The sequence below is a fragment of the Amblyomma mixtum genome, chromosome 5, assembly GCF_055824585.1.
Source record: "Amblyomma mixtum isolate Tamu chromosome 5, ASM5582458v1, whole genome shotgun sequence".
NCBI lineage: Eukaryota > Metazoa > Arthropoda > Arachnida > Ixodida > Ixodidae > Amblyomma > Amblyomma mixtum.
In genome coordinates, this window is record NC_143016.1 from 2380527 (window position 1) to 2394638 (window position 14112).

General features: G+C 50.7%; 1 protein-coding gene across 1 annotated transcript in view; it reads left to right on the forward strand.

The window, feature by feature from the left end:
• Positions 1-8744: 8744 nt before the first annotated feature.
• Positions 8745-14112, forward strand: part of LOC149341138 (uncharacterized) — a 32070-nt gene continuing 26702 nt past the window's right edge. The window contains exons 1-2 of the mRNA XM_089542837.1: positions 8745-9023; positions 11349-11686. Coding sequence (XP_089398963.1) covers positions 8745-9023; positions 11349-11686 — 617 coding nt within the window. The remainder of the gene's footprint in view (positions 9024-11348; positions 11687-14112) is intronic.

A 14112-nucleotide genomic window follows, 5' to 3' on the forward strand; every position in this document is an offset into this window, starting at 1 on the left:
GCGTACCATTTCAGCATCTGGCAGAGTAAGGGGATTGCAAAACGTCCGATTCACATCAGACCTGTGTGCATAGCCAGAGGAATTTATCCCCGAGTATATGTCTACTATCTCGCAACTTGTTCGCTGCGTAGGGGAACCTGCAAGCGTGAGGTGACTGTTGGAGGCACACAGCGATGTTGCAACGGCACTCGGCTGTGAGCTGACTAGCCCGTGAAATTCTCCATCAAGCGCATATCCGCCCATCTGCTTATGATAAGGACCTTCACAACTCCATCTCACGGTGTAAGAATATAAGTGCTAACATTGCTTCCAGCGGCGCGACGAGATCTTGTTCGCTGCTCCATGCGCTTCTCTCGAACGTGCACAGATGCTGCCATATGGTGAGGGCTTGTCTAGTCACTGAGCTGCGGCGGCCGTAATGTAGGTGCTGCGCGACCGTTCTGTGCCGCGGTGTGTATGTGCGCTTTGTTGTATGCGGCAAGGCACAGAAAGATTGACCAACACTAAATAATTTTGGCCGATTTCATGTTCTACTTGCTGGGAGTGCATGAATGGGTGGAACAGCAGCGAGGATGCTGCCCTGCAATCTTTCCGAGCTTGTTATCGAAATGCATTCACTGCAAAGTTCATGCGCATGCTGCAAGTAAAAAATCAGGGGGGTACTTTGTTGACCTAAAGCGCGGTAACGCGAAAGCCTTAAGCGCGGTGGTGCTGGTTGCGTCACTGATGTGTGGTTAAGGTCTTAAGCTTCGCCTTTAAGAGCGGCTGGGACTGTGCCCCGCCGCGGTGGCTCAGTGGTTATGGCGCTCGGCTGCTGACCCGAAAGACGCGGGTTCGATCCCGGTCGCGGCGGCCGAATTTCGATGAAGGCGAAATTCTAGAGGCCCGTGTGCTGTGCGATGTCAATGCACGTTAGAGAACCCCAGGTGGTTGAAATTTCCGGAGCCCTTCACTACGGCGTCCCTCATAGCCTGAGTTGCTTTGGGACGTTAAACCCCAATAAACCAATCTTGCTGGGACTGCATTAATTGGTGGAACAGCAGCGAGGACGCTGCCCTGCGATCCTTCTGAGCTCTTATCGAAATGCGTTCACTGCAAAGTTTTTGTAGCCTGAGCTTCACTGGCCGAGGTTGAGCAGTTTCGCGTGGCTCCTGGAGAGCCGTGCTGCGCATGCGCGAGGAGCAAGTGACGTCACTACCAATGCCTCGCCGCGCGCGCGCTCGCCTTCCTTTCCTTAAAATGATCAGTGTAAAACGTTGCCAACGCCAATGAACGCCGACGGCCTATGGCTTCAGCGCTGCGTTTCTGGCACAACCTTGTCAATTCCTGCAGTCCACATCTCTCATCACCCCATGTACCTATAAGCATGATTCGGGCGTCCACTGACCCAGGGAGCCATTATGCGCATTTCCTTTCCTTAAAAATGATCGGAGTGTAAAACGTTGCCAATGCCAATAAACAAAACGAACGCCGACGGCTGACTTCAGCGCCGCGTTTCTGGCACAACGTTGTCAATGCCAACGCATGCATTGCACACCTGTAACTACCGCCACTCAGCTTAAAGCACGGTTGAGGTGTCCACTGTTTCAAGAAGGCAGTTATGCGCCTTCCCTCTAATTCAGGTGTCCACGAGATTTGGACACCTCGCCTCACGCTACCCATATCCTGGCATAGCAGAGGTAAGCCACTGGCATTTTTTTTTGTAGCGATATAGCTACACTACAGCCGCTTCGCCTCTTCAGCGTGGTGGCACTTTCGCCGCGGTTGCATCGCACCGACCTTGAGCCGTTGCCTAGCGACCACAATGGTGGACACCCTAACCGCGCTGTACAGAAAGAGTAGTAGTGGGAGTGAAAGAGAAAGTGGGGGCGTAATGAAGAAAATGAGAACTGTATTTGAGGAAAGGAAATTAAGTTGTAACTGCCTCGCATATCTCGGTGGACACTCGTCATCCATTTAGTGAGAGTGAAAGAAGAAACAAAGAGGGGCCGTAATGAAGAATATGAATTTGAGGAAAGGAAATTATGCAGTAATTGTCTCGCATATCTCCATCCGGCATCCGTTTGTAGATGAATGAAGTGTCTCGCATTTCTCGATGGACGTCCGGCATCCGTTTGTAGAGGAAGGAAGTGAGATTGAAAGAAAGAGGGGCCGTAAGGAAGAAAATGAGTTTGAGGCAGGGAAATTACACAGTAACCGTGAATCCACGTCCAGGAACGATGAGGAAGGAACGCCCAGCGAGTTCCTAAGCTACAGCCATTTTTTATTTTTTTGAAGCGAAAGGCTTCACTAGGCTAGTCAAACTCGAGTCTGGCATATGCTCCGTGATCAGAATTACCCCCAGCTGCGCATGCACAGAACCGAGGGGCGTCACAGGAGAGGCGCAAAAAAAACAAAGACAAACAGTGCGCCAGGAAACTGTCATATCTCGGTGGACACTCGAACCGCGCCGTAAGGGAAGGAAAATGAAAATAAAATTGGTTTTAGGGAAAGGAAACGACTCCTGGCTCTCATATCTCGGTGGATACCCGAACCGCGCCGTAAGGGCCTTAAGAAAAATGAAATGAAAATTGCTTTTAAGGAAAGCAAATGCCTGCCTCATATCTTGGTGTACACCCGAAAGGAATGCAAACCACAGTACATGTCTCTGAAGCAACCTTCTGAGACAGCACCGTATTCACTACACGCGCGGCTCCTCCTCTGCCTCGCCGCAGCTTTTCGCTTCGAGATATCCAGGCTTAATCTTAGCTAAGCCACAGCCAATTTTTTCGTTAATCCGCACGAATGCTGAGATCATAGTCAACTATATCGACTCTTAAAATTAAAAAAAAAATAGCTACGGTTTATCTACTGCTGAACCTTATTAGAGAGCGAAAGCTATGGCGTATCGGGTAACTGTGCGCGGCTTGGCGTCTTAACGTTTTGTGCGTTGGACAAGCAGCGCGTCCACCCTGCCACGTGGCAGTGGTTAATCGTGAGTTTCCTCACCCAATGAACGCTGCCGGCCTATTGCTGCAGTGCCGCGTGTCTGCCATAACGTTGTCAGCGGTAGCGCATGCAGCCCACATCTCTTTCACCACCCCACGTACCTCAAAGCGCGATTCAGGCAACCACTGACCCAGGGAGCCAGTTATGCGCACTTCCTTTCCTTAAAATCATCGGAGTCTAAAACGCCAATGAACGCCGACGGCGTATGGCTTCAGTGCCGCGATTCTGGCACAACTTTGTCAATGCCAACGCATGCAGCGCGCATCTGTCTATTACCACGCAGCTTAAAGCACGACTGTGGTGTCCACTGTCTCAGGGGGCCAATTATGCGCCTTTCCTTTGCTTTCGAAGCTGCTGCTCTTCATCGTAGACTAAGGTTGGTTCGTTAATAGGGTTTAACGTCCCAAAGCGACTCAGGCTATGAGAAACGCCGCAGTGAAGGGCTCCAGAAATTTCGACCACCTGGGGTTCTTTAACGTGCACTGACATCGCACAGTACACGGGCCTCTAGAATTTCGCCTCCATCAAGGTGTCCATTGTCTCAGGGGGCCAGTTATGCGCCTTTGCTTTCGAAGGTCCCGCTCTTCATCGGTTTCATAGCTTAAAGCCCGACTAAGGTGTCCACTGTCCCGTGGGGGGGGGGGGGGGGGGGGGAGTTATGCGCTTTTCCTTTGTTTTCGAAGTTGCCGCTGTTCATCGGTTTCGCAGCTTAAAGCGCGACTATTTCCACTATCCCTGAGGGCCAGTTATCCACCTTTCCTTTATCTGAAGGTCAAATGAAGGTGAAATCTCCAGACACGGGTGACCTTGGCTTTGCCTAGCGTAGTGAAGCTTTCGCTTCAATATAAAAGGCCGGCTCGCTTCGGCGAGCGCGGCTTCGGCCGCTTATCTGTTTTTTTCAGCAGCTGCGACGCGCGTCTTTTCTTTCCTATTTCTCTTTCCTCTGATCTTTTAACTCTCCTCTTATATCTGCACGTGGCAGCGGTGGTGGCTCGGCTGGAGCCAGTTGGCAGGCCCGTGCAATTTTCTTTTCATTCTTCTCTCAGTCACAACAACGCATGCTCCCAAGGGCTAGGGATAGGTACAGCCAGCGTCGTCGCTTTGGCTGATGCGGTATTGCGACGCGCGTCCATTCTTTCACTCTTTCATCATATCTTTCAACTCTCCTGTATCTGCATGTGGCAGCGGTTGTGGCTCAGCACGAACCAGTGGGCAGGCCCGTGCTATTTCCTTTTCATCCTTCCTTCAGTCGCAACAACATGCTACCAGATATGGGTCATAGAGCCTACGCGTACATCCTGACATTGCTTGAGCATTGTAATGCGCCGACGCTGTGAGATGATGCCCGCCATGTAGAGAACATGGTTAAAACCTCAAGGGCGTTTCCCCCTTTCGCCGGCATCAGAAATATTGTCTCCGCAGCCAGGAATAGAAAGCGCTCTTGTACTGCGTTGCGGAATGCCTCCACCGCTATACGAACGAGCACAGGGTCCGAAAGGAAACATTGTTTGTGGTTTGTAAGGATTTAACGTCCCAAAGCGACTCGGGCTATGAGGGACGCCGTAGTGAAGGGCTCCGGAACGACCACCCGGGGTTCTTTAACGTGCACTGACATCGCACAGTCCACAAGCCTCTAGAATTGCATGTGCAATTTTTTAATGGCTAGTGTAGTGCATCTTTAGCTACGCGACACGAAAATGGTTAGTGGAAATTCCCCTGGCATTCCTTCTGCCAAGCTCATCTTTTACGCCGACACCGACGGTGCTGAGCCATGCTGAGCTGTTGCCTCGCTCAAGGAAAGACCACAGCGTGCACGCGCAGTGTGAAAAATATCTCGCGACTCTAAACTGTGATTGGTGGACGCCAGTTGAGAATAATTGCAGTTGGCGTGGTATCGAAAAACTAAAACTATCGGCAACGGGCAGAAGACTCCTGAGCAGATACGGCGGTGAGGCTACAATAAAGGAGACACAAAGCACGGAGGCGATACCAGACGAATACAGAAACACCATCAAAGTAGCACCGATACCAAGGAATATGGACCCGAACCTACACATGGTGCGAAGAGAAGCAAGAGCAGAGTACGTACAAAGAACACTGGCAACTAAAAACCACACTGCGTACGTAGACGCCACTACATACATTGGTAACAGAAACCACAAAAAAAGCAAAGTGGCAACGGTGATCAATTCGGGCCTAAAAGAAATCACCAGCGTGTCAATCCGGAACTGTACGATAGTCGAGGCCGAAGAGGCAGCCGTGACTCTAGCGGCAGCGGAGGGCTACCGATCCAACAGGTCCTTAACAATACTCACCGACTCACAAGCTGCATGCCGCAACTACATAAACGGCAGAATAAGCCACAGCGCGCTCCGCATTCTCCGCTAAAGTGACAAAACACAAAACAACCAGGCCAAACACACGATAGTTTGGGTGCCGGGACATACCGACATTACGGGAAATCAGGAGGCGGATAGGATAGGTCGAGGGTACGCAACAAACCGAGCATCCAAAATTCCCGACTCCGCTGAGGAACCCGAGCCGGTAGCCCAAAGCTATACAGACATTCTTAACTACTACAGAGGGATCAGAAGAAAATACCCACCCCCACACAAACAACCCAATAGAGAAGACGCCGTAGCATGGCGACAGTTACAAACGTGAACATTCCCGTGCCTAAACATCCTAAGTAAAATCTACCCCACACAGTACAAGAGCGAGTGCCCGTGGTGTGGAGACAAACCAACATTATACCATACCACGTGGGCATGCCAGAAAATAGACAAGCTACCCATAATTGAAAATCCGAGTGCGGACCAGTGGGAGAGGATGCTATCCAGCGACATCCTGAAAGTCCAACAAGGACTAGTAAGGCGTGCACGCAGGGCAGCTACCCTCAGCGGAACCCTGGACTAGGGGAACCGACCCTGATGATGAGATGGAAGACTCCACCTGAAACCGCAAAAAAATATTGTAAAATAGAGCAAATAAACGTTTTCCACCACCACTACTCCGGCACGGTAGACGAGCGCCTTAACCACTGTATATAAAATTAATTTCTGTGCTTATCTACTCTGTGTTTTGACCTCGTCGTTTGCGCACTTTTGCTATAGACCTTTGCATCGGGCGAGGAAGAGGTCGAAACACGTCCTCTCTGGACTGTCTTAAATTCCGCTGCTGCTTCCACCGTGCTGGCGCTCAGTACACATGACCGTCCAACAAGCTTAATGGCGACGCTCAAGGAGCCCTTGTCGCCTCATTTTGGCTGTCCTTTCTGCACTTTCGCTTGCCGACTGAAAGAATGTCAAGCCATGAACAAAAGATGGTTGGGGAGCTGCAAGGATTTCAAGAAAATTTGAGGGAACCTGAAAGAGCTTCCAGCCATGAAGAAAAAAAGTCCCCGAGAGCCCCGCGGTTCTCCGATTGTTGTAAACCGGACCCCGCTTCCGACGCGCGCGCTAGCGCCCATGAGCAGGCGCCGATATCTGGCACTGTCGGATGCGAGCGTCGTGGACGCGCTCGGCGGCGGACGACGCGTCGCGCATGCGCAGACCTGTTCTGGCCGACGCGTGGGCCCCCAAGCGCGCAGGATGCGCGCCGAAAAGCGCCGATGGAGTTGGGCCTTAACACCAGTGCTTTCTGTGCGATGTCAGTGCACGTTAAAGAACCCCAGGTGGTCGAAATTTCCGGAGCCCTTCACTACGGCGTCCCTCATAGCCTGAGTCGCTTTGGGACGTTAAACCCCAATAAACCAAACCAAACCAAACCAAACCAAACCAGTGCTCTCGGTGCAGCGGCCAAATCGAGTGCAAAAGTGCAAAAACGTTCGTCTTCCGCAGCCGTGTGTTGGTGTTTGTCGCGTGGTTTGACATATGAGCGAGATTGAGGTTGTTGTATTGAACACTGTGCCTTTGTTCGAAGTTTGCACATCTCGTGGAACGGCTATGAAATTTGTTAATTCCAAAAGTGCTGAAGAATTTGACACCGTCCTTTCCGTTGCCCGTTAAAGAACACCAGGGGGTCAAAATTTCCAGAGCCCTTCACTACGGCGTCCTTCATAGCCTGAGTCGCTTTAGGACGTTAAACCCCATAAACCAAACCAAATCCTTTCCGTTGCGTTGTGCAAAGTGGCGCAGGTCGGTCGACTGTCACCGAGTCAACGGGTACTTTGAAGAGGCAACAAACTTAATTCGAAAGGTTACTCAGACTTCCGCTCGAGACGACCATTGACAGTTAATACGCGTGATTCAGGCTGTTGCCGTTGTATCGAAAAGTGACTGGTTGCCCGCCAATTACAGAAGGAAAGAGTTGCGTGATAACTCGGACTATATTTGAACTCGCGTTCACTGTCGGCGGACGGTGACGGCGGAATGACTATCAGAGACTAAATGGCAGGCGAAGGTGTGGGCTGACGGCGACCTCAAGGCCAGTCGCTTCTGTAAGCGGAGGTACTGATGTCGAAGGTTTGAAATGCGGGCCAGTTGGTACATTGTAAACGAAAAAAAAAACCAGTCACACAAGACGAGGGACAAGAAGAGTGTACACACCACAACGACTGGACTAACAACTGAAGTTTATTAGAAAATACATAATCCGAGCAAGGCCAGCAGAGCATGCGCGACAGCATCATCACAAATCACTGAGCATAAGAGACAAGAGACAAGAAATCTCATCTATCGTGAACGACTTAAAAAGGCAAATTCTTTTTCGAGTAAGCAGTTGTTAGTCCAGTCGTTGTGGTGTGTACACTCTTGTCCCTCTTCTTGTGTGACTGGTTTTTTTTCCCGTGTACTGATGTAGCAGCGTGTCATCACAAACGTCGCAATCACCCACGTGTTAAAAAAACTTCTCACGCACCATTGTGTTGCGTGCAGTAATAATATTTGCACACAAAATAGAAATGGTGTAAAGCAACGTGCGAGGCTGGACAGAAAGATGAGAACCCATTCGCAGTGCGCCATGCCAGCCAGCCTCTTACGCGCGTACACAGACACACGCACACACGCGCGCATCCACACATGTACGCGCACTGCATTTCAGCTGTTTAGTGAGGGCACAGCGCAGATGCCGCGTCTAGCACGGGCATGCAGCCGTCTCAACCATGGTCGCAACGCCGCCTACTAAAACAAGCATGGCCGCGGAGCCGTCTGCTACGGAATGCGCCAAGTACCTTGCACTACTTACACGAGAACTTTCCGGGAGGCTAGTGCAGAACTGCAGAAGAACTCGTTCAGCCCCACCGCGGTGGCTCAGTGGTTACGGCGCTCGGCTGCTGACCCGAAAGACGCGGGTTCGATCCCGGCCGCGGCGGTCGAATTTCGATGGAGGCGAAATTCTAGAGGCCCGTGTGCTGTGCGATGTCAGTGCGCGTTAAAGGACCCCAGGTGGCCGAAATTTCCGGAGCCCTTCACTACGGCCTCCCTCATAGCCTGAGCCGCATTGGGACGTTAAACCTCCACAAACCACAAAACAAACTTTGAGAAAAGGAAGAGGACGGCTATAGCTCGCGCCTTGGGCACGTGCCATTAAGCCTGAGGACATCATCATCCACGCTTCACTCTCGCGAACAGCAACGGAGCCCCAAGAAAGCCCCCACTCGTGCTTTTGGTGAGAAAGTTCGTGGCTTCGTATTCACTCTCGGTTAGTACCCTCTTTTCTCAAGCTGCAGCGTGGGGCTGTGCCCAAGATGCGGTTGTCCCGCGGGCCGCGTGTCGCTCTTGACGCCGTGAACGCTCCCCGCAGCTCTGTGGCAGCCAATGTCTTCCACCGAAGAACCAAGCTTCAGCTCTCCCAAGAGGCGCAGCAGCCGTATGGCCACCTCTCCAAAGGCGCGCCCAGTATCAACTGCTGGCCCAAGTGTTCCGGCTGCCTCCTCGAAGGACGCGGTGACCGCGGCTGCAGCAACCGCCACCTCTGCTGCGGGGAACGCCCCAGCCGCGCCGCCCAGCGCCACGGCAGCCACGCCAGACGACCACGCTGCCTTGCAGCTCGAGGAAAGCATCCATGATGCACCCAATGTCCGCAAATCCGAACCTGTGAGCAGAGCTCTTTGTTACGCGCTATTTCGGTACTCGGAAACGAGGTGCCGTATACTTGAAGTCGCGCGTCATTTCACTGTCTAATTAGACAACGCTATTGCTGGCCATGCCATTATTGTCAACAAGATGCGACAAGTTGCGCGCCGTTGTTGCATGTACCGATGTAAGGAATAGCGGCCTCTAGTCTTAGGGCATGTAGTGGTTGCCACTCCAGAGTGAATGGTTTTTCGGTATATGCCGCAGATTTAAGTGTTTCTGCCGTCGTCCACGCGCAAAAATTCCCAGGGCGCCCCGACTGTTCGCGTTACCATCTCTGGCCATGTAAGGAACAAGCAAATATGTAAATAAATAGGCTTTCAACGAAAACAAGACGTGCTCACTAACCGTTCAGCTTTACGGTTCTATTATACTACGGCACCGGATAGTTAAATCATTAGTCATTTTGTTGTCAGCACGATGTTTGGCTTCGCCGGCGTGTTATTCGGTAAAATCCTTTCCTAAAGCAGCAAGGAATGCCTTACGATCGGCTTCCTAGGGCTGTATTCCGTAGAAATTCATTGTTCATTTTAAAGGTCCCGTTCTTCAGGAAATCCTAAAATCCAGAAAATCAGTCCTCCAGAAAATCCAGGCGCTTCCAAGGGATGCTTCTAAGCCGCGGCTGCGTCACCGAACAAGTGACAAATATACTAGAGGACCAAATGAATACGAAATGGATAATGGCTCCTATGAGAATACGACCCTTGCATTGCTTTTGCTGCCCCTTTGCGGCTGTTGAGCCTCGCCTTTGGTACCGTGGACGTCTAGTAACAGCTCGCTATCAGCCCTGTCGTCGCAGGCGTTGGCTCACCGTCACAGTAAGGGGCGGTATTTATGAGGGACTCATGGTACGTATTTGCACCATGCGTTTCTTTAACTTCCTCAGAAATGATGGCGACCAGCTTGTTATCATTGACAGTGCTAAGCCTCGTTGCCCCGGTTTCGCATAGTCGTCCCGTCCGTAACGGACGAGGTGGTGGAAGGTGAAGAGTAGGAGTAGGAGCAGGAGGAGGAGCGAGGACGCAACGCGTTAGCGCTAAGTCCCCGTTCACCAGAAAATTCGGTGTCGGCGTTGTGACCGGAAAATAACGGGCGTATGGCTCTGGCAGGTCTGGGAGGTGGTCCCCAGGGAGCAGCCTAGGACCCATCTAGGTCACGTGACCTTGCGGCATCATCACAACCTGCCCCAACGGATAGTGAGCAAATTGCCCACCGTGGCAGGTGGCAATTAAATCAATGATTGGTCGCTAGAAGAGCAACCTGGGTCCCACAGGGCCCACCGCTGGGAGCACCTGCCATCGCAGGGCAATGTCGCATCGCTTAACCGCTGCGCCACTACGCCAGGAGTGGTATGAGGATTCTCATGGATTTAAGAATGTAAAGCAAAGAATGACCTTCTGCATATGTAGAAATTAACCCATTACGCTATCGCTTAAGTGTCCCCTCCATTTTTTTTTGATCAAGGAAATCCTCCTCTAGAGCAGTGCAAGAGAGTACGGAGGAGAATTATCTGAAAACGTGGTCATTGGCTTCCAAGAAGAGTATAATGTATGTACCTCCCGACGCCAAACAACTGTGTGTGTGTTCGATCGCGGGAGCCAGAATGAAATTTGCTAACTTGGAGCTGTCCGTGTACTCTTCTCTACGCGGACGCATGCACAGGATCGTCAAGAACAAAATACACTTTTTTCAAAACATCCCCGTTCTATCGCCTTTCTTTTGAGCCACGCTATTCCGTAGTGTGGATGCTGACATGCACTGCATCGCCTTTCGCTCACGAATCGCAAGGATAATCGTGTTGTGTACGTGCAACTTGTGAAAAAGATACGCTTGCGTGAAACATGCGCCGACTGCAGCTTGCAGGCTGTGGAAGCTTGTTTGAAATTTAACTGGAACACCAACGGCTGCAGCGAGCGGAAGCCCGTATAGATTTAGAACAGGTCTTGTTGGCCAGGGAGCACGCTGCAGCTGATGCAAGAGATGGCGCCTTTGCGAGACGCGCTGCTCTCGCACTCTCTTAATCCGCCTGTGTGGCTCAGTGATTAGGTGCTCGGCTGCTGACCCGAAAGACGCTGGTTCGACCCCGACCGCAGCGGTCGCATATCGGCAGAGGCAATCGAATGCTACAGGCCCCTGTACTGCGCGATTTTGAGTGCACGTTAAACACAACCCCATGTGGTCGAAGTTATCCGGAGCCCTACACTACGGCGTCCTTTATAGCCTGAGTCACTTTGGGACATTAAACCACATAAAACCAAACCAAACGTATTCTTCTCTATTCCCCAGCCACTGATGCTGAAGCCTTGGTTACGGTCCGGCGCCGCATCCCCGGAGAGCGTCCATCGTCGGCGAAAGATTTGGGAGAAGTACGGTCCCCTGGCGGTCACGCTGTGCGCCGTGGTGCTCTTCCATGCCTACCTCATGGCGGGCATCGTGCTCACCTGGGACAAGGCCCCAGACTACTGCCACGACGTCAAGCTGCTCGCGGTGGTCACTCTCGGCACCTACTTCATCCTCATGTGGTACGGCGCGGCTGTGCTCATCGACCGATTCGTCAGTGCGAGGGACGTTACCCGCAGCATCCGGGACTCCTTCGCTGCCGCAGAGGAGAAGCGCCGCTGGCTGTGAGTCGCTCCTGTCTCAGGCGCCTTTTCTGTGCCTGCGGGCACCCCTGACGTCAAATGGGATAACACGGCTCGCCGCACGTTTCTGGACGCCTGTTCCGTTCATATGCATGCCAGGCTTGCTGCCGCCGCCGCTTTGACACTACGCGAGACGTGCGCTCACCGCTTCGCCGTCCTGGAACTGACGGTTCGCCGACGTGGTATACAGCTTGTTTTACCTAAGACTTTACCCAATTTTTAAAACAGGCTTTTTGAATTAGAAGCGCGCTTTTGTCGGCATAGCATTGTCAGCGGTGTAGTACATCTGAACAAAGCTAAGACGTACTAACTAGCAGGCTGGTTAACAAATACTGAATAGTTAACTTTTTGAACTATTATCTTTAGGCTGCTTAATTATTGAGAGGCATGTAGCCCACCGTAGTTCTTAGAATTTCGAAAACGTGGTTACTCCGGCGCTGTGGCCCAACAAAATTTGGCTGTTTCGACGAGTTGCGTGCACTGGAGAGGTTGCTTTGCGTGCAAGCTTCTCGAAAGCGCATGTATTTTGGCGCGATGTAGCCAAAATTTGTTGGGTCACAAGGGTAACCGCGTTTTCGAAATTCTAAAAAAAAAAATAGTATTTTTCGCTTCCGTGTGACGTTAAAGGGCAAATGAAAAGGTTTTAGAATTCGATGAGTTTAAAAGGGCCGAATGTGTGAAACATGCAGGTAAAGCCTGCGAATTCGTATTGCGCTAGCATCTGAAATTGTGGCGTAATCGCTGAATAAAAAGGCGTCGACGTTCAGGATTCTCTCCGGTGCACATTGACGGGCAGAAGGACCGGTAATGACGTCACGTACGACGACGCTACGTTTCCAGAAAACCAATGCCATCGTAGGTGAAGCTCACGAAGCATTGAAACATTGTTTGTCTGCATCGGACGACGCACAGCAGCATGCAGGCGAAGGCAGCGAACATCTTAAATTTCGGCAACAGTGATGTCACTATGAGTTTCCTGCACTTTTACAACGCAGTGAGGATGAGCCTGAACATAGTCACTGTTTTAACCGATGATTACGTCAGCATTATAAATGCTAGTGCTAAAATACCTTGCATGCTTTACCTAGAAACTATATAAATTCGAATTCTTGAATAACCTCGAATTTTCAAAAAAAAAAAAGAAACATTGCAGCTTCCCTTTAAGTTTGAAAGGCCGAAAAAAAAAAAGCCTTTAGCCGAATACAATTCAAGAACGAAGTGGTCATTGTACAGCCACTGCTCAAGTATGATGATGACGCTGAAATTCCTTACGGTATTCTTAGGATTTTAGATTTGATCTTATCACTACCATTGAAAAATTGCGTCTTAGAAGGGTGAAATTCCAATGGAGTTATGTTAGGCTCTTAGACAATGTTAGTCAGCTTCGGTCACTTGAAGGCGCTGTATGGACTGCATGGAATATCGGTGCGCAATTAGTCAATCTGAGGTATAACCGTTCCTCACGCAATTCTTATCGTGGCGAGAACGGACGACTGTCGAGCTTTCTAACGCCGCTGAAGATCGCGCGGCACCACAGCGAAGTAAGACCCGTTGCCGGCAGCAAGGCCTCGCAAGGGGTCGGGGCGCCACTAATGCCCCATTTCCTAAACTTGACATGTTCTTGCGAACCAAGAGACAATGGAACACGGGAGCCTTCAATTGGCGACATCCCTCATGGGATTACGAGAAAAAAGCACATCTGGATTGTAGACCTCGTTCTTTCTCAAACCCCCCGTCGTTGGGGGCGTGCGAATATTCAAAATTTTCGAGTAGCGAATATCCTGTATTAGATTCGTTGGACCAATAAAAGTGCGTGATAAAAATTATTCAAATTGAATGGAATATCTGTTCAAATTTCTTAATATTTTTCGAGTAATTGAGAGTTCGAATAAGACACGTCGTAGTTTTGTTCGACGACTGTTTCAAAAACAGGGCCCTCTCCGACGATGCACCGTATGTTGCAGCGATCGGTCTGCACGGGATGGAGGGTAAGCAGCTATTAGAGTCACGGCGATCATAATTCGCATACGTGGCGTGCAATATTGGGCAACGCGCAAGGTTTTGCGAAGTTCAGCAAAGCCTGCCTTGATGCTCGGTCTCAGAAGCCATGGCTCGTACTTTTAGTTCGCTCCCAAGCCTCCCACATTACTGATATGTGACGCTAATTTGTTCACTGTCGTTATCAGTAGGCAATTTTCCTGCACGTATATATGACATGCCGGTCATAGAGGTAATGTACTGACTTAGTGCTGCGTACTCCTTAGCGAAGATCACTTTTGTATCTTTTAACAGCTAGTACTAGGCATTTCAGGGAAGATCGCCACTAATTTTTAGAAATAGTGTTTTGGAAACAAAGAGAAGCTTGTCGCTGCATCACAATACCAGTTCTGGCGGGCGTCAATAAAACA